We start from the raw sequence: 24,513 nt of genomic DNA, 5'->3' as shown, positions 1-24,513 counted from the left end.
GAGGAGAGAACAGAACACTTTTCTTTCCACCCACCAGATCAATAGTCTTGGCCTTCTTCTTGGTGGAGTCGTCACACCAGGTCTCACACCACAGCCACTCCTGGGGGAGGGACTTAATGGGCACCTGGTGGATCATATTATTGGGCAGGTCCTAGCCAATCACAGTCGAGAGAGAAAGAGAGAGAGAGAGAGAGAGAGAGAGAAAACTCGCATCAGAACAATGCACACTGCCACACATCTCTTCACAAACACTCACCAATTGGCGATGTATTAAGCCACATAAAAAGCATTCATACGAATTGCATTGTATTTCAGATATAAACACAAGCGATCTCTGCTGCTCTGGTATACAATTTCAGGAAGACAACCAACACACTTTTCAATGTTTTTTTTCTGTATGTTGTCATTCCCTGTTATTTATTTTTCTGTCATGCCTCCCTGCCCTTTTGTTTTGTCTGACTGTGTTGTCAGAATTTCTGAACACACAAAAGTACATTCCTAGCAATTGTTTCGGTGCAGGTGCAGGTGCAGGTACCTGGTCGAGGTTGGACAGGCTGTTGGGGTCCTGGCTGAGCCCCTGGTACTGGCCCCTCAGGCGGTCGCCCGCGGCGATCTTACGGAACTTCTTCAGGTCCACCACATACAGGGCACTGTTAGGGAAAAGGCAGGGGGGCAGAGAGATGGAGATAATGCAGAGAGACAATGTTGATGAAATTGTCATTAGGTTGTGTAATAGACCATATATAAATGTGTAGTAGCATTGTAATAAACATGTTATAAAAGAAGGCACCTTCCATGCAGCGATAATAAAGCATAGATTACTTATTATACAGAATTCCATGTTGTGGTAATGGCATTACTCAATGTTTGTTAAGCAACGACATAATATAATAATTCATTGCTTTTATTTTTATTACTGATTTTGCAATTAACTAGGTATTATTAATGATAAAAACAAAAAATGGAACAATTAAGTGTATCTGTTTGTGGGGAATATATTTTAATTGTGAAGCACATCGAGTTGCCTTGAATGTGTATGAAATGGGCTGTATTGTATAAACAAACCGGCCTTGCCTTGCCTTGCCTTCACGGTCTAATTACCTGTCTGTATAACACCAAGTAGCACCTCAAAGGCCAACAGAAATAAGTCTAGTCATGCCTTTGGCTGCCGTAAAGGTATTCACACAGTTAAGTGATTTTTTTCTCTCCTATTAGGATAGGGTACAAAAAAATTAAGGGAAAAAAAGGTAGAGTCCAAAAAAAAGGAAAACCCTTCTCCCGTCCCTGAGGAAGGAGGGTTATCTGAGTAAAGGGAGGCCATTTATTTCCCATGCCCACAGGAGTGGTGGTGGTGTAAATGTCAACCCAATACCTCCTCGCCCTACAGCCCACACACAACTGAACAAAAACTGCACTGCAAAATGCTGGGGCTCAAAGTTTTACATACACAATGACACAGAGGTGTGTAGGACGTCGCTACTTGTACAAAGCACAGAGCACTCAAGGCACAGGTACACACAATCCCTGTGCTGCAATGGATGAACTGGTGGTAGATACACGTACATGCAGACAGGCACAGACAAATACACACACACACAAAGCCAGTGTAATAGCTCTCCATAATGCAGACCTAACCACAGGTCACACAATGCAGTCTCCAAAATGCCACGGACACCATATTAATGAACACATTAAATTGAAATGCCAAGACACGCACGCACAACACAAAAGCCCCCCCACTCTCCCACGGTACTACTTCGTCTTACTATTATTACTATTACTATAAGCCCATGCATCTGTCCCCCTCACCTGATGTGGTACTAGTTAGGGCTGCACGATTATGGAAAAAAAATAATTATCACGATTATTTGGGTCAAAATCGGCATCACGATTATTAAACACGATCATCAATTTTTTGCAGAATTTTATTTAAAATTATAAAGAAATGAAATATAACCAAGAATTAATTATATATGAGACGAACAAAATAAAACTGAATTGTAATAACTATGTAAAAGGCAATAGCATGAAACTTAGACGGACAGATTTCTGGGCAGGAACACCAGCCTGTCAGTATATTCTGGATTCAAGAATGCTCGAAGGCAGGTCACTATTGCCACGATTAAATCACGATTGAAATCACTATGTTGAAAAATCACGATTTTTGATTATTTTCGATTAATTGTGCAGCCCTAGTACTAGTTATAGTTCCGGCTCCTCATCTGATGTGGTACTAGCTATAGTTCTTGCCTCCTCAGCTGATGTGGTACTAGTTATAGTTCCTACCTCCTCACCTGATGTGGTACTAGTTATATATATGCTTATGACTTGCTGCACACCTAATCGCCCCTTCTGGGGACAATAAAGTTGAAAAGTTGAAAGTTTATAGTTCCGGCTCCTCATCTGATGTGGTACTAGCTATAGTTCTTGCCTCCTCAGCTGATGTGGTACTAGTTATAGTTCCTACCTCCTCACCTGATGTGGTACTAGTTATAGTTCCTGCCTCCTCACCTGATGTGGTACTAGCTATAGTTCTTGCCTCCTCAGCTGATGTGGTACATTACATTACATTTAATTTAGCTGATGCTTTTATTCATAGCATCTTACATTTACTATTTTCAGGGTATTGGTTACAGTCCCTGGAGCAATGTGGGGCTAGTTGCCTTACTCAAGGGCACTTCAGCTGTGGATGCAGGTGTAGCGATAGGTAAGGTAGGATTTGAACCTGCAACACCCAGATTGAAAGACCAACTCCCTATCCACTACTAGGCCAGGGCTACCCCTAGTACTAGTTATAGTTCCAGCCTCCTCACCTGATGTGGTACTTGCGTCCTGCCAGGTGGCTGGCCCAGTATCCGGATTTCCAGAATCGGTACCCGTCCATCTCGCGCCGGCTGTCGCAGAACGGCGTGTAGCCGTACGGCGCCCCCTCCAGGTCAAAGTCGCGCAGCTCCTTCAGGTCCGTACGTACGATCTGAGGACAGCAGAGGAGTTACACACAGTCACAGGAAGCTTCCAGCAATACCCTTCACATGTCATTTAGTAATTTTATTTCAAGAAAAAACATAGAAAGCGCTTTAAAAAGTCAGTAGGGTATCTCAATTTTGTTTTTGATTCATAGTGTTCTTTCATATGTCAGTCATGAATTGATTTACTGTAGTTCATCATTGATCCTCATCACAGCAATAGCACACAACACCAGAAGAGGGAAACTGTCAGTCATGAGGAAAAATAGGCCTACCCGTAGCAGCTCATGGTTATTAATCACAGCAACAACAAAAAAACATACAAACAAAAAACCCCGACTATAACACACACCAGAAGAGGAAGTTGAAGACTGCAAATAGCCAAACAAGTCTTCCCACACCCTACCTCTCCACCAGATGGCAGTAGACCAAAGCAAATAGACATCGCACCTTATACTGTACTGATCTGCCTGAGTAAGCAGACTGCTACTGGCACCCTCATTACAGCTTAGTGTACAAAAAAATGTGCCTTCAAATTACGCACTCACAATGCCTTGAGGGATAAAACGCATCTGCTTGCTGACATGGTGGTATAAATTAAGAGTTTAGGAATCAAGAGTGTGCTTTTGTCTACTCTTAATTGAGATTTTGCAGACCGAAAAAGGAAATGTAAAAAAAAGAAAAAGCACTAACAAGCAATTTTTGCCATTTCCTCAGTGGGTGGAGTTTTGCGATAGTGCCCCTTTGCAATTGTTTGGATGGCCTGTCCTAAGGACTGCCCCTGGTAGCACTGCGCCGACAGGTGTGCTTGTACATCTGTGACAAGTGTTACCTGGTCGGCATCGACGAAGCGGATCTGGTCGGCGTCGAGGAAAAAGAAAGGATAGCAGCCCTAGACGGTGGCGCCCAGTGTTGGGCCACACCAAAAAGTCTGAACATGGAATCTACTGTTTGTATCTGTGGGTGCATCCAAGAAGTACTACTCTGACAGGTGTGTAGTGTACATCTGTACCAAGTCCCAGGGCCGTACACACACACATCGCTGCTATTTACTAGCTTCTCGCTTGCTTGCTCGCCTACTCACCACTCTATCATGGAACGTTCGCTGAAAGTTCCCGCGGCTTTAAACTGCCAATGAACAGGCGAGAAGTACCGAACTCTGCATTCCAATTGGTTACTCGCGTCGCTCGAAGATAAAATATTTTGAACTCGGGATCCGCCCACATCGCATCGCTTGTACAGTACTCGCCTACTCGCCTGCTAGTCTCGCTGGAACACATTGACATTCTATTGAGTTCATGCGCTGAGCGAGTAACTGGCAGCGACGTGTGTGTACAGCCCTTTACCTGGTCGGCGTCGACGAAGAGGATCTTGTCGACGGCGAGGGGGAAGAGGACGTCCAGGAAGAGGATCTTGTAGCCCCAGATGATGCGCTGCTTCTCCGTCTGCTGGTGCAGCCAGCGCGGCCACTTGTACTGGATCAACTCGTACTGGAAGCCGTACTCCTCTGCCATGTAGGGGATGAACTCCTATAGGAGAGAGGGAGAGAGAGAGATGGTTAGAGAGAGGTGGATGGAGGAGAAAAGGAGAAGAGGGGGAGAAGGAGAGGTGGATGGAGGAGGAAAGGGAAAGGATGATCAACTCATACTGGAAACCAAACTCCTCAGCCATGTAGGGAATGAACTCCTGATGGAGAGAGGGAGAGAGAGATGGTTAGAGAGAGAGAGAGAAGCGAGAAGAGGAGGAGAAGAAGGAGAAGAGGGGGAGGAAGGGAGGAGAAAATGGGGATCAACTTGTACTGGAAACCATACTCCTCAGCCATGTAAGGAATGAACTCCTAAAGGAGAGAGGGAGAGAGAGATGGTTAGAGAGGAGAGTTGAGAAGAGGGGGAGAAGGGAGGAGTAAAGAGGGGCAGGGGAGGAGAAGAGGTGGAGAAGTTCATACTGGAAACCATACTCTTAGAGGAGGAGAAAAATAGTGAGGAGAGAAGAAGCCACACCCAGCCATGTAGGGCAGGGCAGGGTTTCCCAAACTGTGGTGCGTGCCCCCCTGGGGGTGCGCGGCCTGCCATAAGGGGGTGCGTAAGCTAAATAGAGCAATGGTGGATATGTGAGTTTTTATTGGAAAAGAGGTTTCCCCAAAACAACTGTCCATAATGTGAAGTGAATGCTCAGTGAATCATACTTGCGTGGCCATCAGCACATCAAAATATTCGCTTAAGGGGTGCGCAAACCACACTGAAATGTACAAGGGGGTGCGCAGGGGGAAAAGTTTGGGAACCGCTGATGTAGGGGATAAACCCATGATGGGGAGAGAGAGATGGAGATGGAAAGAGAAGGTGTGGATGGAGAGGGAGGGAGAAGATGGGTTTGGAGGAGGATGAGAAGAAAGAGACGGAGAAAGATGGACAAGAAGGAAGAGAGAAAGAAAGAAAGAAAAACAAAGAAACAAAAACTAATAAAGAAAATCAAAGAAAGAAAATACAAAGAAACTGTCTGCATGACTGATTCATCGTTTACAAAACATTGCCGGAGAGTTTAGACAGCTGTGTGGGCACGTTACAAGGAAGATGACTTATTAATTTCCTTCTCATTGCCACAGCCCTGAAATGCTCACTCAGTCTTATTTTACGAGCAGCGTAGCATTCATCATCATCAGGCTAATTGCTGACAGGGAAGGTTAGCAATTGCAGACAGAATCACTTGATGATGCATATGACCAAGTTAATGAAGAGACACTATTCTGTTTTCCTTTGTGGTGTCGGTTAAGTATTCCATCCAGAAAAAGTAGTGCAAGCATAAGCCTCAGTTGTCATATTGTGCTTTGTTCAGAAGAGCTGACTGATACAACAGTGAAAAGGCAATTGATAAGAGAAGGATATAGTATACAGTAGGAGACAATGATTTCTTTTTTTTCTTTAAGTATTTTTTGGGGCTTTTTAACATTTATTATTATAGGACAGTGTGAGAGTAGACAGGAAATGACTGGGGGAGAGAGATGGGGCAGGGTCGAGAAATGACCCCGGCCGGATTCGCACCGGGGTCCCCGTGGGCAATGTAAGCCCAAATGAAACCATGTTGCGAACTATGTTAGCTAATTTGTTGTTTCCCATGCAATTTCCCATTGACGACTACCAAAGTTGCTAATTAGCTAACAAATACGCTTTCTAGAAAGGCACCCCAGGACAGTAGAGAATAGAAAACAAGCTGGTCCAGACTAGGCCAGAGATGCCCGGAACACTCAAATTACTTTTTTGTTATTTTATTACCATGCAAGCAAGCAAGAGTCAGTTGGTCCTATTGTACATGAAAACGTAATAACTAGCTCATTATTTAATATGTGCTAATAAATGATTTATAAAGTGTTAATAACGCTTTAAAAAATATTTATTCTCTAGTGTTAACCGATAAAACACAAGCAGCTGCTACGTAATGCCAGAGCAGCTGCTACTTGCCCTGAAGGTTGGGGAGAGGTAGTTATTGAGGAACCATAACGTTAGCTGTTACTTGCCCTGAAGGTTGGGGAGCAGGCTTGTACGAAATTCCGATTTGAATGAATTGAAATTCAAAGTAATGCCATAATACGAACACTAGGTGGTGTCAGTACCTTGAATGTCTTTGAATTTAATCTACACCACCCATTGAGAGTACATATAACATCACCACCTAGTGTTCATATTATTCTATATTCTATATTATTTCTATTCATTCAATTCGGAATTTCGTACAAGTCTGTTGGGGAGAGGTAGTTCTTGAGGAACCAGAACTTTAGCTGTTACTTGCCTTGAAGGTTGGGGAGAGGTAGTTCTTGAGGAACCAGAACTTGACGGGAGTCTTTGTGTTCTTCAGGACCGACAGCATCATGATCCTGCAGATGCCAGACAGAGACAGATGGGAACACGTCAGCTCTGATGGATTTAAAACGGGACCCTCTCTCTCTCTCTCTCTCTCCCTCCCTCCCACTCCCTCACAGTCTCTAAGACTCACTCTCACACAGTCTCTCAGACTCTCTCTCTCTCTCACACCATCTCCACATTCATCACACACAATTGGATCCTTGCCAGCTCTCTGACCTTCAAACCAATTGAACGCAATCAGCAAGAATGGTATTGGACGCTGATAGAAAAAGGCACTTCCAAAGATCACACTCCACTAACTAAAAAAAAAAACCCTCCCTCTACATCTCTCTCTCTCTCTTTCCCTTTCTCTCCGTCTCTCTTTTTGTCTCTTTCTCTCCGTGTCTCTCTTCATCTCTCTTCGTCTCTCTTTCTCTCCGTCTCTCTGTCTATCTCCCTCTCTCTCTCTCTCTCTTTCTCTCCGTCTGTCTTTCTCCCCCCCCCCCCAAAAAAAGCACACTCCACTAACTAAAAACTTTCTCTCTCTCTCTCTCTCTCTCTCTCTCCTCTCTCTCTCTCTCTCTCTCTCTCTCTCTCTCTCTCTCTCTCTCTCTCTCTCTCTCTCTCTCTCGGGGGCTCAGGGGGCCTGGGGACCCCAAAAACAGAGCCTGCATGCCCCAGGCCTGAGACAAACTCACACTCCACTAACTAAAAAAAAAACCCCTCCCTCTACTCTCTCTCTTTCCCTTTCTCTTCGTCTCACTTTCTCTTTGTCTCTCTCTCTGTGCCTTTTTCTTCTTCCCTCTCTTTTCGCCTCTCTCTTTGTCTCTCTCTCTCAGTGTCTCTCTCTCTCTCTCTCTCTCTCTCTTCAAAGATCAAACTCCACTAACTAAAAAAGCCCTCCCTCCACCCTTCTCTCTCTCTCTCTCTCTCTCTCTCTCTTCAAAGATCAAACTCCACTAACTAAAAAAGCCCTCCCTCCACCCTTCTCTCTCTCTCTCTCTCTCTCTCGCTCTCTCTCTGGGGCTCAGGGGGACTGGGGACCCCAAAAACAGAGCCTGCCTGCCCCAGGCCTGAGACGAACTCTTGAGCACTGCAATGAAATGTCGTAGAATGCCACCATGTCGCTGAGGTCAGGGTACAAACCAAGACCAACTCGTTCTCTCTCTCCTCTCTCCTCTGACTAAAATACCACGGGTGCCTAAAGGACTGGCATTTTTGCCCAAAATTACGGTTAACCTTCTCTATCTCCCTGCTTCTGTCGATGCTTTCAGGTTTCAGCCTTCGGGGCTGTGACTGCTGGATCAATGATATCTTCAGGTGTCGCTCAGGTGTACCCAGTTTTGTTTTAATCAGTCTAAAAGGTGCGCTTAGCACTCCTGCGCCACCCACACATAGCCGGGCATATATCACTGTGTGTGTGTGTGTGTAACTAGGTGTGTGTGTGTGTGTGTGTAGGTGTTCGTGTGTGTGTGTGTGTGTGTGTGTAGGTGTTCGTGTGTGTAAGTGAGTGAGTGAGTGAGTGAGTGAGTGAGTGAGTGTGTGTGTGTGTGTGTGTGTGTGTGTGTGTGTGTGTGTGTGTGAGTGAGTGTGTGAGTGTGTGAGTGTGTGAGTGTGTGAGTGAGTGAGTGTGTGAGTGAGTGAGTGAGTGAGTGAGTGAGTGAGTGAGTGAGTGAGTGAGTGAGTGAGTGAGTGAGTGAGTGAGTGAGTGTCTGTGTGTGTGTGTGTGCTTGTATTCACCTGAGGAAGCGCTCGTAGAGATGTCCTGAGGCCAGTGAGAAGATGTTGATGACATCATCCTTCTCCTGCTTAGTCTCCTCCGTCTTACTGCCACCGGTGAAACCGCTGTGGAACATACAAAAGTTTGAATTAACAAGGCCGACAGGCGGACAACAGATGCGTCTCTCTATGCCAGTTCCAACTATGCCTTTTTCCCCCCCAAACGCCCCCCTGGCCTCCTCCTAGCCTGTCAACGTCCCCCGAGGATGTACTTTTTGTTTATTGGTCATCATGGACACTCCAAATATTGTGGCAGGCAGCAAGGCAGCAAAATGGCGAGACATGGCTTTATTTTTTGCAGTTTAGGGTATAATAAGCTTATCATTCTTGGATTTGGAAAAGAACCATGGGCTATGATTTGAAATTTCACATAGCCTAGATGAAGTAGGCTACATTACAAATTACCAGACATTTATTAGGCCTAACAACCTTTAGTAGCACGCCATTTCAGCATTATGTGCATGTGGGAAAGAATCTAAACATCGACAAATAATAAATAAATAAAACCGTTTGGGTGAATCGTGCGCTTATGGGTTGACCCTTTCGGTGAATTATAGACTTTTTTTCAATACCAGCTTCACCGTCAAAGGCATCAAAGCAGTGAACTTCCGTGCCAGAGTTTATCAAATGCACACGACTGCAAAGCAACTACGAAAGACGCGTTCTCTCCTGTACTCTCTCTGAGCGCAACGAAAAGCACCATTGCCCTTCCAAATGGCAGTTGGTTTGATTTTTTAAACTCACTGCATTTTTTTTAAAACACGCATTTTGTGCATTAATAACGTGAAACTCAATTACCCAGAATGCTGCACGTGCTCTACCCGGGTGATTCTGGAAAACAAACATGGCGGCAACTCGCTTTACTACCTTAATAATGTGTTAATCCGACGCTAGATTTCTTAACTGATGAAAATCGAAGGCAGAAATCAACATTGTAGTGTCTAAATATGAGGTCGATTGGTCTATTTGTGGCGTACATCACGATCGGCTGAGTTGTTGGCCTCACGTTTGTCAGTTAGCCTGTGGCTAGGCTACTTTTCGCCAACGTTAGCATCCGGTTTAGTATACAGGCATACAGGTCTGTGGCTTGCACGCATTCGCTCCGGTCCAAAATGGCAAGTCTGCCGCCTTGTGGCCACAGGAAGGAACAATTTAAAGAAAGCGTTTCAGACGGACAACAATTGAATGAAAGCGTTTCAGACGGACGGACAGACAGACCCTGTTATAGAGATGCTGGACGCATCTAAAAACATTCACACAAGAAGGGTCACACACACAGGTGGCCAAATTAAGTAAGAGTACTTTATCAGTAATAATTTCCTTTTAACACAAGCAACTTCACTGAATAACTGCTCTACAGCTATTATAGAGCAATGCACCTGTTTCTGTGCTGGTTGGATCAAATTTGGGGGTTTTCTTTTTTTTCAGTAACAAGTTTCAGTTCAGTTTTTATTGGCTGAATGTGTCTGCAAACTTAGCACTGAGCTCATGCAAGTATAAAAGGAATCATTACATATGAATTCTTTAAAGTCTAGTTCTCAGGCAGCAATGACATTGACAGTGAAAAAGAATAGAATGTTACACTGGAGCTGTGTGGCATCCCATTCTAGAACAGGCAAGCACCTTTTCAACACCACAACAATGTCAGGGCCACAGACTCACAAGAGAGGAGCATGGACCAGTATGTGAACTATACAGCCATGGAAAATATTGAGAGACCACTCCATTTTGTTATGCATAGGTATGGCTTTGAGTAAAACAAACATTGTTTTCTTTGCCTTTTTTGAAATTTTGAAACATTGCATACAACTTGTGTGCTATTTTGACCATTTTGAGATTTTCGGCAAATAAATGATCTAAATGACAATATTTTCTTTCGAAATTCGGAGGAAATATTGTCGGTAGTTTATAGAATGAAATGAAAATGGGCGTTTTACTCAAACCCATACCTATCTGAACATTTCGAAGTGGTCTCTCAATATTTTCCGCGGCTATATAAAATACGGTTTGTTAGCAGAGAGTAACAGGTAGAGTAATGGAAAGCGGGAAAGTGTGACACAGAGTAACAGAGAGAGAAAGTAGCGCAGTTGAGAAGGAAGATTGTGTACGTCCCCAGGTTAAGGTACAGGTACAGGTACAGGTCAAAGGCTGATTCAAGTTTTAAATGGTCCACACACTTGAAATCCGAAACGTTTCGACCATGTCGAAATATAGTTCTGCCTTGGATTAAGACATACAAGAGAAGGATTTTTTTATACTACTTTGGCTAGAGGAGGATGACGTACAATGAAATACAGGTTAGGTTAGGTCATTTCAGAGACAAAATTTACAGAGGGAATAACGGTGAAGAGAGTAAAACGAGACAAAGTAGAGCCACAGAGAAATAGAGAGAGGGTTTTGGGCGGAGGAGGGTGACGTACTATAAAATATAGGTCAGGTTAGGTAACTTAAGAGACAAAATTTACAGAGAGAGTAACAGAGAAAGAGTTGAGTAAAGGAGAAATTGTTTTTCTTAGAGTGTAGTTCTGCCATGGATAAAAAAATGGGGGAAAAAGTATTATAAGTGTGTCAACTCAACCTCACTGTAATACTACACAGAGTCATAGAATATAAGATAGAGAGAGTCTAGTTTTGGACGGGCGCAGATTTTTTTATACTACTTTGACTAGAGGAGGATGAGGTACAACAAAATACAGGTTAGGTTAGGTCATTTCGGAGACAAAATTTACAGAGAGAATAACGGTGAAAGAGTAAAACGACGACACAAAGTAACAGAGAACCACAGAGTAAGAGAGAGAGAGAGAGAGAGAGGGAGGGAGGGGGAGAGAGCGAGAGAGAGAGAGCGAGCGAGAGAGCGAGAGGGAGGGAGGGGGAGAGAGCGAGAGAGAGAGAGAGAGAGAGAGAGAGAGAGAGAGAGAGAGAGAGAGAGAGAGAGAGAGAGAGAGAGAGAGAGAGAGACTAGTTTTTGCCGGAGGGAGGAGGGTGGCGTACCGCGTGAGAGACTCCCAGAAGCCTGAGTCGTTCTCTTGGGTGCCATCACTCAACAGCTCCTCATTCATCTTGTCTGGCTTCTTCTGGACCTGCAGACACACACACACACGGGCACGCACACACACACACACGGGCGCACACACACACGGGCGCACACACACGCACACGGACGCAGGAACACACAGACACACACAGACGCAGAAACACACACACAGACGAAGACACGCACACATAAGGATGCAGACACACACGGACGCAGACACAGACACACACACACACACACACACAGCATTTAGTTTCTTATGGTTACTCAAACGTCTAGGCGCTGTGTGTGTGTGTGTGTGTGTGCATGTATATATGTGCCAGATAAAGGTTTAAAAGGTTCTCCTTTGACTGGTGTACTTATCTCATGCAGTTTGAAGAAGAAAGTTAAAGCTAGCAGGGATGATCTTACTGAGATAGCGCACGCACGCACGCACACGCACGCACGCACGCACGCACGCACACACGCACACACACACACGCACACACACACACACACACACACACACACACACACACACACACACACACACACACACACACACACACACACACACACACACACACACACACACACACACACACACACACACACACACACACACACACACACACACACCTGGATGCACAGTGGCATCAAAATGAGGGCCAGACTATTTTTAAAAACACACAGGCACACAGCCTGCAGAGACACACACCTACATTCTCACCCACACTAGCATCCAGATTATGAACTTACAAATACAGCAGTAATCACGTACACACACCTTCCCAAATCCAAAAGTTCCCAAACAGAAGGAGACCACACACATTCTGTGCTCCACTTCCTTGCTTACACACACACGCACACACACACACACGAGAGCTGACAGGCTGTCACGTGTAATAAGGGGGTTGTGGGAAGACGTGTCTGCTGTAGCACTCTATCCTGTCTTCTCTCTCTCTCTCTCTCTCTCTCTCTCTCTCCTTCCTCAGCATTGTCTTAATGTGTAGTAATTCTCTCTCTCCCTTCCTCCTCCTCCTCCTCTCTCTCTCTCTCTCTCTCTCTCTCTCTCTCTCTCTCTCTCTCTCTCTCTCTCTCTCTCTCTCTCTCTCTCTCTCTCTCTCTCTCTCTCTCTCTCTCTCTCTCTCTCTCTCTCTCTCTCTCTCTCTCTCTCTCTCTCTCTCTCTCTCTCTCTCTCTCGTCGGCCTTGCTGCTCATCTGTCTTTTGCCGTCTATCTATTCCATAGCCTATCCTGTCTACTCTCTATTTTTACATGTCTGTCTATCTGCCTTACATTTACTCTCTTTACCTGTCTATTTATCTGCCTCCTGTCCACTGTCTTTACCTGTCTGTCTGCCTTACGGCATCTGTCTGTCTATCTACCCGTCTGTCTGTCTGTCTTTGCGCTCAGTCGGCCCATTTACCACCATCTATCCATCTGTCTGCGTGCATTCTTCTGTTAGTACCCGTCTGTCTATCCTGCTTCCCTCTCTCAGTCTGTTCTACTGCTCTTCCTCCTTCCGGTCTCCACCAGTTTGCCTGCCTTGTTAAACCAAATGCCTGCCTGCCTGCCTGCCTGCCTGCCTGCCTGCCTGCCTGTCTGCCTGTCTGCCTGTCTGCCTGTCTGCCTGCCTGTCTGTCTGTCTGCCTGTCTGTCTGTCTGCCTGTCTGTCTGCCTGTCTGTCTGCCTGTCTGTCTGTCTGTCTGCCTGTCTGTCTGCCTGTCTGCCTGTCTGTTCCAACTTCCAGCATCCTGGCACCATCTGCCAACCTCTCATAGGGCTTTCAGGCCGACCAGAACGGAGCCTGTGCCATTGCCCGCACCAGTTACGTTCGGCACTAAAGTGCTTACCTGCGAACCCCCCGTGTTCATACCGGGCTCTGAACTTTATCCGCACGTGACTGTGTGTTACCCAGATGAACCTGCTGACGGCCACGCTGTCGTCACGGTTCGCGGAGAAAAAAACAAATATTCTGCGGCTCGCATTGCGAACCAACTTTCCGGTTCGCGAACGCAAATATCTGTGGCGTGAACACGACGGCCGGTTCACGATTAGGTGCGGGAACGGGCTTCAGCACGGTTCTAAGTCGGCCTGAACGCGCTATCAGTGTGCACATCATGTCTGTCCGTCTGTTCTTCTGTCCGTCTGTCTGTCTACCCAAACATCCACACGTACAGTGTCGACCCAAAATATGGGGCTTCAGCAGTAGCCAGAGATAAAAGAGCCAAAGCGCAGGACTGCCGGAAGACAAACCATTCTGCTCTCTTGCATACACTTTTTGCTGGTGTGAATAAGTGAATGGGGAGAAAATATGGGAGAAAAAAAAGAAAAAAGCCTCCTCTCCTCTTCCCTTATTCCTCCATCCTGATCTCCTCTCCTCTGCACTCCTCTATTTTTCTCTGCACTCCCCTCTTTTCCTCTCTTCTTTCCTCTCCTCTCCTCCATCCTACTCTCCTGTGCTCACCAGGTAGCAACTGTACCTGTTCTCCAGTCTCACCTTGACTTTGATGATCTCTCCTCTTCTCTACTCTTTTGCCCTCCCCTCTCCTCTCCAGTCTCACCTTGACTTTGATGATCTCACCTCTCCTCTCCTCTCCACCTCCTATCCTCTCCTCTGCTCTCCTCTCCCCTCCTCCCCTCCCCTCCTACCTCTTCAACGGTCTTACCTTGACCTTGATGATCTTGCTCTTGAAGTTGTTGAGGACCACGATGAGGTCATCAGCGTCCGCTGGGGAGTCTGTGCCATCATGGCTGTCAAGAGGGGGAGGGGAAGGGGAAAAGGGGACGGTTAGTTATTTAGTTATTTACACGACTGTACCTCCACTACACACTTCCAAACACTCAAACGCGCACAAACGCACACAAAGGAGCAAACACAAAGTAGAACAAAGTATACACAACAGCGGACCAGATAAAATAGTCAGAGAAACGAAAACAAGGACACCCAGCCACACAAAGCACACGAATGGGCCTAAGGACACATAGAGCTACTTCACTGTGTGCATGGTGTACCTGTATATTTTATAGAAATAGCACACATACATGCCTAAACACAATCAAAGTCAGAGAAACAAAAACAAGGACACCCAGCCACACACACAAATGGGCCTAAGGACACAAAGAGCTACTTCACTGTGTGCTGCATACCTAGCTGTATATTTTGTTTAAAGGGAAAATATGTGAGATTTTTTTTTGCTTATTTCCAGAATTCATGCTAGCCATTCACTATTGTTACCTTTTACATGAATACTTACCACCACAATTAACTTCTATGTCTTCATTATGATTATTTGTTCTTTTCATACATGAAAAGGGGGATCTTCTCCATGGTCTGCCATTTTGAATTTAAGAAAATAGCCATTTTTAGCTGCAAAAATGACTCTACTTGGACCATACTAGAATATATTTGTTTATTATTTAGTAAACTTTCATGTAAAGATCAAATCTGGCAATGAACAGCATAGTTGCCGTACCTTTTTTGACCATTTCCTGCACAGTGTACCTTTAAAAATAAATAGCCAGGGCTCTAAATTAACTTTTTTTCATCACCAGCCAAAATGGCCAGTAGATGTTAATCAAACACATACTGGCTAAATTGGTCAAAGTGGCTAGTAAGCTGGCCTTTTCTGCCAGTCAAACTGGAATTTCACCAGCATCTGGCCGGTTGGCTCAGGCTGGTGTTAATTTAGAGCCCTGAAAAAAACACACATACATGCCTAAACACAATCAAAGTCAGAGAAACGAAAACAAGGACACCCAGCCACACAAAGCACATGAATGGGCCTAAGGACACAGAGAGCTTCTCTGTATACCTGTATATTTTGTAGATGTCCTCTGATCGGCCCTTGCGGAGTTTCAGGACCCAGGCGCCCGGGTTGGCCTTCAGCTGGAAATAGCCCTGAGAGAGAGGAGAGAGAGTAGACAACAGTCAGCATCACTACACAGATACAGATACAGATACTCACACACACACACCTCTGTACACACACAGACGCACGCACGCACGCACAATGGCTCAGACACACATACACACACATACGCACGCACAGAGAAGAACAGAATCTGTACACACTCTTACACACACACGAAGGCTCAGACACACACACATACACACACACACACACACACACACAACACACAACACACAACACACATACACACACATACAGTGCCGCCAGGTACTATTGGCACCCTTGAAGTTTAAGTACATTATGGGACATATCTCCAGAAAACAAATAATATGGTCAACCATGATTTTTCTATAGATAGCTTGTGGTTGAAACTAAATATAAAAAATATCAACAGCATTAAATACTAAACTATGAGAGGGAAATAATTGAAGATGGTAAAGTTCCCGGGATCACTGGTATTGGCACCCTTTACTGGATACCATTTTGGAAACCTAATTTGACTCAATTATGGTAAATCGCAAATGGGAATCACCTTTGACTAATTGCTTTTGCCCATAGAACATGAATTAGGCAAGGAATTATGATATTTGTGTTTAAATAGCCACCTGTTACATCTTGTGTGTCTTTCACCAATCTGAAGACAGAGGAGCTGCTTGAGGACACCACAAATACTATTATTTTAGAAAAACAAGACCTCCAAATAATAAAAGGTCATCTCAAAAGACCTTGGTAAACCATTTTCAACACCGTGTTGTGTTATTCAGAAATCTGCCAAACATGGAGCTGTAAAGAACATCCTTGGATGTGGGGGGTAGAGGAAGATATTATGATAAAAGTCTTTGGAAGTCAGTGCAAATAATGAAAAAACACAGGGACTAACATCTACAGACCTGACGGTCAACTTTGAACTGTTCTGGGTAGTTTTTTTCAATAAGCACCCCGTGTTAAACACTACACAAAGTAGTGCTTTTTGGTTGGAGAGCAAGGCAGACCACATTGCTTAATAAAAGTCATAACAGGGAAAACCTGACGGCTGTATGAAAAAATACAGGCCTAGCACAGCCCTTTTAAGAATGTTTTAAGGTAAGATGAAGCAATAGCACAGTTTTTCAGTGACTCACACAAACAGCATGTTTGCATACTCTGCAAGAAAGTCTTTAAGGAAAAGGACACCCTACCAAAAAGCAAGCATGGTGTCCGATCCATAATATTATGTCACCCCATTGTTGCATCAGGTATTGGAGGATTTGACCGTATCACAGGTATCATATAAGGCATCATGACATGACAGGTATCATCATTTACAGTAAAATGTGTAACCATGGCAAGAACACTTGGTTTGAGTTGAACATCATGTGCACTCCAGAAAGACAAAAACCCAAAGAACACAACCAAATGCACAGTGGATTGGTTGTAAAAATGAAAGAACACAGTCATTGATGAAAACCAAAACCTTCAGAGGCTGCCATTGCTGTCTAATAGTGTGCAATTAACCCTTGAAGGAGGGGTGCCAATATTCCTGGACATGCCCTTTTAAATGTTTTTGCTTGAAATTACAAAATGCACTTGGAAATAAATACTTGGCAATTCCAAATATCTTATAATGTTCAATTAAAAGATCCTGATGGTAAAAGTTGTGTATATTTCCATTTATTTCTGGATATAATGCACAATTTGTAAATAAAATTAAGGGGTGCCAATACTAACTGGCGGCGCTGTATATCTACATAAACATACACCTATAACCACCACATATATGGGTGTGCACACACACACACACAGACCTATTAAGCTGCATTAAGCCGCTACATCAAGGGAGCTCGTCTGCACCTGACGGCAGCCTCTTGTGAAGACTTAGCGGTGTCTGATGGCGTCTTAATACTTTTAATACAGCATGAGCGGTGAACAAGCACATTCACACAGCCCAGGAGGAAACATCACTGCTGCAGATACAGTTAGTGTAGTAGGCTATGGGCATGGGCACTCAGGTACACAAATAACATCTACCAGTTGAAATATATGTGAGTATATGTATATGTGAGTATAGGAGTTTTCATCCAAAAGGATAAATCATGCCTCGTAGATAAATAAATGTTTCTCTCTCTCCCTCTCCCTCTCTCAAAACATGTGTGAATAAATAAATAAATAATCAATATGGCACAAATGAAATTGTAATAGAATAGCTCTGGTCTGTGCATTGGAAACACTGCAGGCCCTCTAATGTATGTCTATCGGTTCAGGCTGTAAGGGGTATGAGAGGAGGGTGGCGTCTCAGCAGGTTGGCCATGACGATGGTGTCCTTGATGACGGGGTTGGCGTCGGTGCCGAGGGTGAACTGCAGGCCGCGGGGGGGCTGGCCCGTGCTGACGTCGAAACAGTGGCCCTCCAACAGCAGGTACTCCAACTCGTACTCCGCAGGCACCACACTGTCCACCTAGGGGGAGGGGGGGCACACACACACACACACACAAGATTAACATTCCTTGTTAATAAGTTATTATTATTAGTTACTAGTAGTTATTAGTATTGTTACTACTGTTATTATTACTACTATTGCTCTCCAGCAGGAGGTGAGCAAAAGTCAAAAAAGTCAAAAATTTCACAATTGTGACTAGATGCAATATTGAAAAATTCACAGAGGACAGGTACCAGACGTAGTGTGGAGCCAAGTGTCTTGGCGGAAGAACGTAGGATGGCGCGCGAGGCAAGGGGACAATAGCAACCTGTAGCCCACCCCAGCTCTGGGTGGTGCTGCAGGTGCTCACCTCCTCCAGGTAGATGTTATCGAGGTCGTAGCGAGTGACCGTCAGATCGACAGGTCGTAAATTCACTTTTTTTTTAAATCGCCAGTCAAAATGGCTTTAAGATGTTAATTTCTGTAGCTCTGTAGCTAAGTAAATGGGTCAAATGGCTAATAAGTTGGTCTTTTCTACCAGCCAAACTGAAATTTCACCAGCATTTGGCCAGTTGGCTGGTGCTAATTTAGAGCCCTGTAGGTATGGGTTAGCACTATGGGCAGGTGTGCTTCAATCAGGGTCCCCACTGTAATTCAGATATAAAATTCCATGATTTTCCATGACTTTCTAGACTCAAAAAACTAAACTTCCATGACCATTCCCGTAAAAAGAAATTAGGTTAAAAAGTTTTTGAAAGTATGAAAAATGAAGATTATCTTCACCGCTAGAGCAGACGCTGAGCCATCGCCAGACTTTATTGGGCTTATTGCATTCTAGAATTACAGCGTGATATTCCAGAAATTCCATGACCTGTGGGAACCCTGTTCCATGTAGTGTTCACATGCTCACCTCCTCCAGGTAGATGTTGTCGAGGTCGTAGCGCGTGCGTACGGACTCCACCATCCAGCTCTCGGGGGTGTTGAGGTTGAGGGTGAAGAGCGGCGTCTGGGGCATGTCCAGGAACTTGGCCAGGGGGCCCTGAGACAGGCTGTTATCCGCCCCGAAACTCAACTGAGACTCCAACACGTAACGGTAGAAACTGGAGCGGGGGGGAGAGAGAGAGAGAGAGATTTTTTATTTTTAAAAGCGCTTTAACAATCAGAAAAAATCCTCTTTACAAAACCATACTACACAATCAAACCATGTAAAGAAAAAGCAAACCTAAATCTTAGGCTAAAACACCCCCGAAAAGGTCAACTAGAGCATCATAGCATTCATAGCCAAGGATCATTTCCACTGCCTGTCTGTAGAAGTGCTTTTAAAATAGCACAAAAAGACTGTAGGAGGTAGCGTGTAGGAGGCAGCTTCAGTATTCCTGTGGTTGTGGTGAGATAAAGAGCACTTTGTGATTGACAGAGCTTATAAAGTAGTTAGAGTTGAAAAGTGGCTTTCAACTGTGGTTCAATGGTTTTTACTTCCAATTGGAAAATAGTCACTTCTGACAGTGATTTCATTAGCAGCTGAGGTGCTCCTGCACACACAGCATGTACAAATACACACCAATCTGAATGCTAATTCTGTTAACCATTTATATAGTGATAATTTCACATGTGGAAATCAAGGCAAATCAGTATGTCCTCACCAACTGCAAACGACGGGCATTAGTCTATTTTGTTTGTTAATACTAAGGGGGGCGTGGGCTTGAAGGCTTATGATGAGGTCAAGGGGGCATTGGCAGACTAATGATGAGGTCAGGGGGGCATTTGTTCTAATAAGGTTGATAACTAGCCTGGTTTTACCAGACCACATTAATTACTTCGTAATTCATTTTAGGTCTGGGTCCTGAGTGCCCTGGAGCACTTGGGCGGGAGGAGAGAGCTCAGCTCTGGTTTGAAATGAGCTCTGACCAATCACTAACAGTTGACGTTCATGACGTCTGTTATGTTATTATGTTATTATTACAAAATGCAAAATGCTGTATTGTAAAATCAATGTTTAAATGTCTATGGTGAAACTGAAGACACATTTCTATTCTGGACAAAGTATTTGTATTCGTATTTGCAGCCTCACCTCTTGAGCGGCATGTCAGAGAGTCGAGCCTGACAGTTCATGAAGACGCGCAGGTTGACATTGACCAGCTGCTTCAACACCTGGGGAGGAGAGGAGAGGTGAGGTGAGGTGAGGGGATGCAGTTAGCCATTAATAAGGTGCTGTTTCCACGTAGCAGGATATTTTTTTAGCAGGGTACTTTTTTCTCCTAGTTAGGTGTAAACGCAACATGTGGATAAAAATAAATCCTCCATTGTAACAAATGCGTTTCAGCCCCCTTAACAGGATATTTTTTTCTCCTGCTTTTTACACCTGGATTTTAAATATCTGCTACGTGGAAACGGAAGGCCAAAACCAATGCAAAACCAATGCAACCAGGAGAAAAAAATATCCACATATAAAAATATCCAGCTACGTGGAAACAGCACCTAAGGATCAATGACCATCAAAGGAAATTATCTATGTGTCTCTCTCTCTCTCCAAACCACTATGAAATCACTGGAATCAGCACTGAAGAAGAAACAATTGACACAAAATTTTTTAACTGAGACTTTGATCGTTCTATGAAAACATTCTACACGTACGACAAAATAAAATTCTAAAAAGTCACCCCAAAAATTCTTCAGCACTGTCACCTTCCTGACAATAGTAGGAGTAGGATTGCTGTTCGCGCTGTTTTGCAAAAAGTAGGCTGCATAACTTGCATAACTTGCATTTGTATTGCACAATCGCGTTTCGGTGTGGGCCTTCTTCAGTGTGTCTGGCCCATGCCGTTCGTGCAATAAAAACACAAGTTATGAAAGGTGCGGCCTCTTTCCTGAAAATCTGAGTTGAACCCTCTCAGTCTAAGTATTTAAAAGAGTGAAGCCTAACCCCAAGTTGAACAATTGCTGTTGGCCTTACCAAGAGCAGAGGGGCGAGCTTCTGGGCGTCTCTGGTGACGGGGTCGACCACAGCCACGATGTCAAAGTAGACCTCGGCCTCCTTGGGCCTCAGCTTCACAGCACTAGAGGAGGGGGGCAGTAGAGGGAATGAGAGCAGCAGGGGGAGTGAAACAACTTACAGTTCAGAGATAAGAGACTTATACCAGAGAGAGTAGAGAGAGAGGGAGGTTCCATTGGCCCATTGTTTCCGGGTTCTATAATTGCAAGGGGGAGGGGGGGGAATCCCCCTTTAGGCAGACCTAAGGACTGTTCTATTCAATGCTAAGAGTATTATGACACGCCCCTTTAGGGAGACCGGAAACCTGGTCATGTTAGGTGCCCATAGCAACCTGTTACATTGGCATATCTCTATATACTTTAAGAATCTCTGCTTATACTGCAGAGTTATACGGTGACGTGACATTTAAAACTTTGAAAACTTTCAGACACACACAGAGGGGAAAAAAAGTAAAAAAAAACAGATATCTGAACATCTGAATGTTAATCAAGATTCCAAAGACCAATGTTCCATTTTTGAGAAGAATGTGCAGCATGTTCCTCCTTTTTTTCTCAAGAGAGAAACTGAAGCTTGGTGTTGCGGACTTCATTATTTGAAGTGAAGTGGGGACATTGGAGTGGGGCTGTACGATCAGGGCTTAGTGCTCTGTTCTGTTGTGCTGTCTAGAAAACACCCACATTCGTGTGGGTGGGGGGCCCTAAAGGCTGCAGCCATATCTATCCTGTGGTAGGGGGCCCCCTGGCAGGTGGGGGGCCCTGAAGGTTGCAGCCATATCTATCCTGTGTGTTAATCCGGGCTTAGTGCTCTGCTCTGCTATCTCGTCCCTGGGAGCCATCAGGGGTCTACAGCAGCCTTACCTTAAACTTAGTTCTTTCTTCTACTTCAGATATGTAAAAGTTTTATCTTTTACCTGACATGTTTCTACGGTATAGTGCAGGGGTGGGGAACCTATGTCTCGAGGACCGTGTACGCCGGCCCTTGAGGCCGTTTTATCCAGCCCCTGATAAAGTTTTAATGTTATGCAGCTTCACATGAAATAGGACATATTTTGTGAAGGAAACTTAGAAAATATAATTAAGTTATATTCATACAATTAAATTATATTCAGGGGACCTAGAGAAGGAGGGGTCTGTTTTAAAGGTGGCTGCCTTCAATATAGGCCAAAAGTGCAGAGGGAAATCCTGGTTTGACTTTTACGGCACTCATATGAATTTGAAGTGGCCCCTCGAATGAAAAAGGTTCCCCGCCCCTGGTAAAGCGGTTAGAGAGGGTAACCCTCTGATGAAGACGGAAGCTATATCATCAAAACATGTCAGGTAAAATATTTAACTTTTATGAAATGTATGAAGTGAAAGAAAAACACTCAACTCACGATTCGGTTCGACTCACGATTTTTGACCTACGGTTCGATACACCCCACGATTTCTGAAAAATATCTCCATTGAAGCTTGGAAACACCATCACATCAAATCATAAGGTTGTTTTCTGGACTGAAGAGTAACAGGACTTTGAAAGGGCGTATCACGATACGGTCTTCTTGTATCACGATACAGTATCGTGACTCTGTGTATCACGATTTCTTGGTTCGATACAATATCGTTACAGCCCTATAGAACAGCCATCATGTGATGGCATCAGGCATCAGACCTGAGGAGAGAGGACTGCGTGGTGTTGACATGAGTTGAAGTGAAGTGAGTGTAAAAAAGAAAAAAACACCTAGCACATAATGAACATCATAGTACTCGCCGCCTTACCTGTATCGGTCATCAGCAAAGCCGTACTCTATCCGGGCCTCGCCCTTCGGCTGCGAAGACAGCAGAGCATCCACCTTCATCACCAAGTCACTAGCCCTGAGGGGGAGAGGGAGGAGAGAGAGAGAGGGAGGGATGGATAGAGGGAGGGAGAGATTAAGGGAGAGAACGGTTAGACATGAACATCATAAATGCAGCTTTACCTTTATGAGGGGGGATGAAGAGGGGGATGGAGATAGCAGAGTTGAGGGACAGATAGGGCAATAGATGGAGTGAAGGGTAGAGAGAGAGGGGGGGGGGTGGAGGAAGTAGGGTTGAAGGAAAGATAGGGCAAGAGAGAGTAAAGGGGGGAAGAGAGGAAAAGCCTACTTGAGGGGCAGAGATGGGGCGAGAGAGAGAGAATGAGGAAAGAGAGAGAGAGAGAAGGAAGAAGAGGGGGCGCCGAGAAAGAAGAAGGAGAGAGGCAGAGAAAGACAGGGAAATTGTAGGGAGACGAAAAAGTTAAGAGAGAGAGAGAGAGAGCAGTTGAGGGGGAAAAGGACCCAGGCAAAAAAGATAAAAGAAGTGCAGAGTTGGAAAAGGGAAGGATCAAAGGGGAAAGTAGCAGAGGAAGTGGAGATACAATTTAAAATAGGGTGTGGGGGGTTAGGGGGGAGAGCGATAAAAAGAGTAACGAGGAACATTCTGAGAAAGACACATCAGCTTTGCCACAGCAGAATTGCAGCGCATTGCAATTCATAATTAAGTCTGCACAGTGAGAGCAACAGAACATGTCTTAGCCTACAGTGTCAACTAATACACTTAACTTAAGCTGTACGTGTGAACACACAAAAAGTCAAGAAGTACCCAATCACTTTTCAATGGAACAGACTAATCAGAGGGCATTTCAATTTAAAATGTTCTGTTCTCTTTAATTATTTGCTGCGATACATATTGTGAGCAGCCGATAAATTAACCTCTTTGACCTCTTATCTTTTTTCCCCCTACTGTGAGTATTTGCTGCATGGCAATAACTAAAACAGACGACCCACCTGAATCATAAAACAATTTGCCCCTTTCTTTTAAAGATTTTTTTGTGGTCTTTTTGACTTTATTTTTGATAGTATAGTGAAGATGGTGACAGGAAGCGAGCGGGGAGAAAGAGACGGGGGAAGGGCCGGCAAAGGATCCGAGCCAGGCATCGAACCCGATGGCCGCATAGTAGACAAGTGCACTACCGTTAGGCCACGGTTGGGCCCCCTTTTCCCCTTTCTAGCCCTTTCTAGGAGGTAGTCCTCTAGAACGGGAGATTTTGAAATTCATGTCACAATACACACTGGACTAATTGTCAGACACTTGATGTCAAGATGCTTTTCATTTGGGGGGGAAAAAAAGTCACCGAAACTGCTATGCTCGGTCTAGCCCAGTGATTCTCAAAGTGTGGTCCGGGGACCACTAGTGGTCCGCGACAGAGCTCAGGTGGTCCGCGAGGGGATTTGTACTTTTCCAAGATAAGCTAGCAGTAGGCTATATTTGTAACATTTTCATGTTTTCAACACAATAAGACAGACTTTTAATGTGAATAAAAAGTAAGTGATCTGCATAAAAATTAGCAGTGTCAAATTAGCATCCATCAACTGCCAATTCAGATGACAGGTGGTCCCCGATAATTTTTTGGGGGGACAAAGTGGGCCTCGGTCTGAAAAAGTTTGAGAAACACTGGTCTAGTCATGTGTCTACTGTAGTCATGACTCATGTGTCTAGTCTCGTCCTATCATTTGTGGTTACTTGTCTGTTAATGTTTCTCCTCTCATCTGTCTATTCTACATGTCATACTTTTCCCTCTTATTTTCTATGAACCTCATTTGTGTTCAGATGAGATATGG

At 44.5% G+C, this 24,513-nt stretch overlaps 1 protein-coding gene across 1 annotated transcript in view; it reads right to left on the bottom strand.

Moving 5' to 3' along the window:
* Nucleotides 1-24,513, bottom strand: part of uggt1 (UDP-glucose glycoprotein glucosyltransferase 1) — a 76,145-nt gene that overhangs the window by 2,295 nt on the left and 49,337 nt on the right. Inside the window, exons 25-38 of the mRNA XM_063219737.1 lie at nucleotides 22,652-22,747; nucleotides 20,859-20,961; nucleotides 19,977-20,056; nucleotides 18,816-19,005; nucleotides 17,787-17,944; nucleotides 15,412-15,498; nucleotides 14,266-14,350; nucleotides 11,573-11,661; nucleotides 8,543-8,647; nucleotides 6,750-6,834; nucleotides 4,313-4,495; nucleotides 2,814-2,974; nucleotides 536-650; nucleotides 35-151 (exon numbers count right to left, since the gene is read on the bottom strand). Coding sequence (XP_063075807.1) covers nucleotides 35-151; nucleotides 536-650; nucleotides 2,814-2,974; nucleotides 4,313-4,495; nucleotides 6,750-6,834; nucleotides 8,543-8,647; nucleotides 11,573-11,661; nucleotides 14,266-14,350; nucleotides 15,412-15,498; nucleotides 17,787-17,944; nucleotides 18,816-19,005; nucleotides 19,977-20,056; nucleotides 20,859-20,961; nucleotides 22,652-22,747 — 1,654 coding nt within the window. The remainder of the gene's footprint in view (nucleotides 1-34; nucleotides 152-535; nucleotides 651-2,813; nucleotides 2,975-4,312; nucleotides 4,496-6,749; nucleotides 6,835-8,542; nucleotides 8,648-11,572; nucleotides 11,662-14,265; nucleotides 14,351-15,411; nucleotides 15,499-17,786; nucleotides 17,945-18,815; nucleotides 19,006-19,976; nucleotides 20,057-20,858; nucleotides 20,962-22,651; nucleotides 22,748-24,513) is intronic.

Source organism: Engraulis encrasicolus, chromosome 16 (genome assembly GCF_034702125.1).
Source record: "Engraulis encrasicolus isolate BLACKSEA-1 chromosome 16, IST_EnEncr_1.0, whole genome shotgun sequence".
Taxonomy (NCBI): Eukaryota; Metazoa; Chordata; class Actinopteri; order Clupeiformes; family Engraulidae; genus Engraulis; species Engraulis encrasicolus.
Note: the sequence above shows the minus strand (reverse complement) of the source record. Positions and strands in the feature narration are given on the sequence as shown.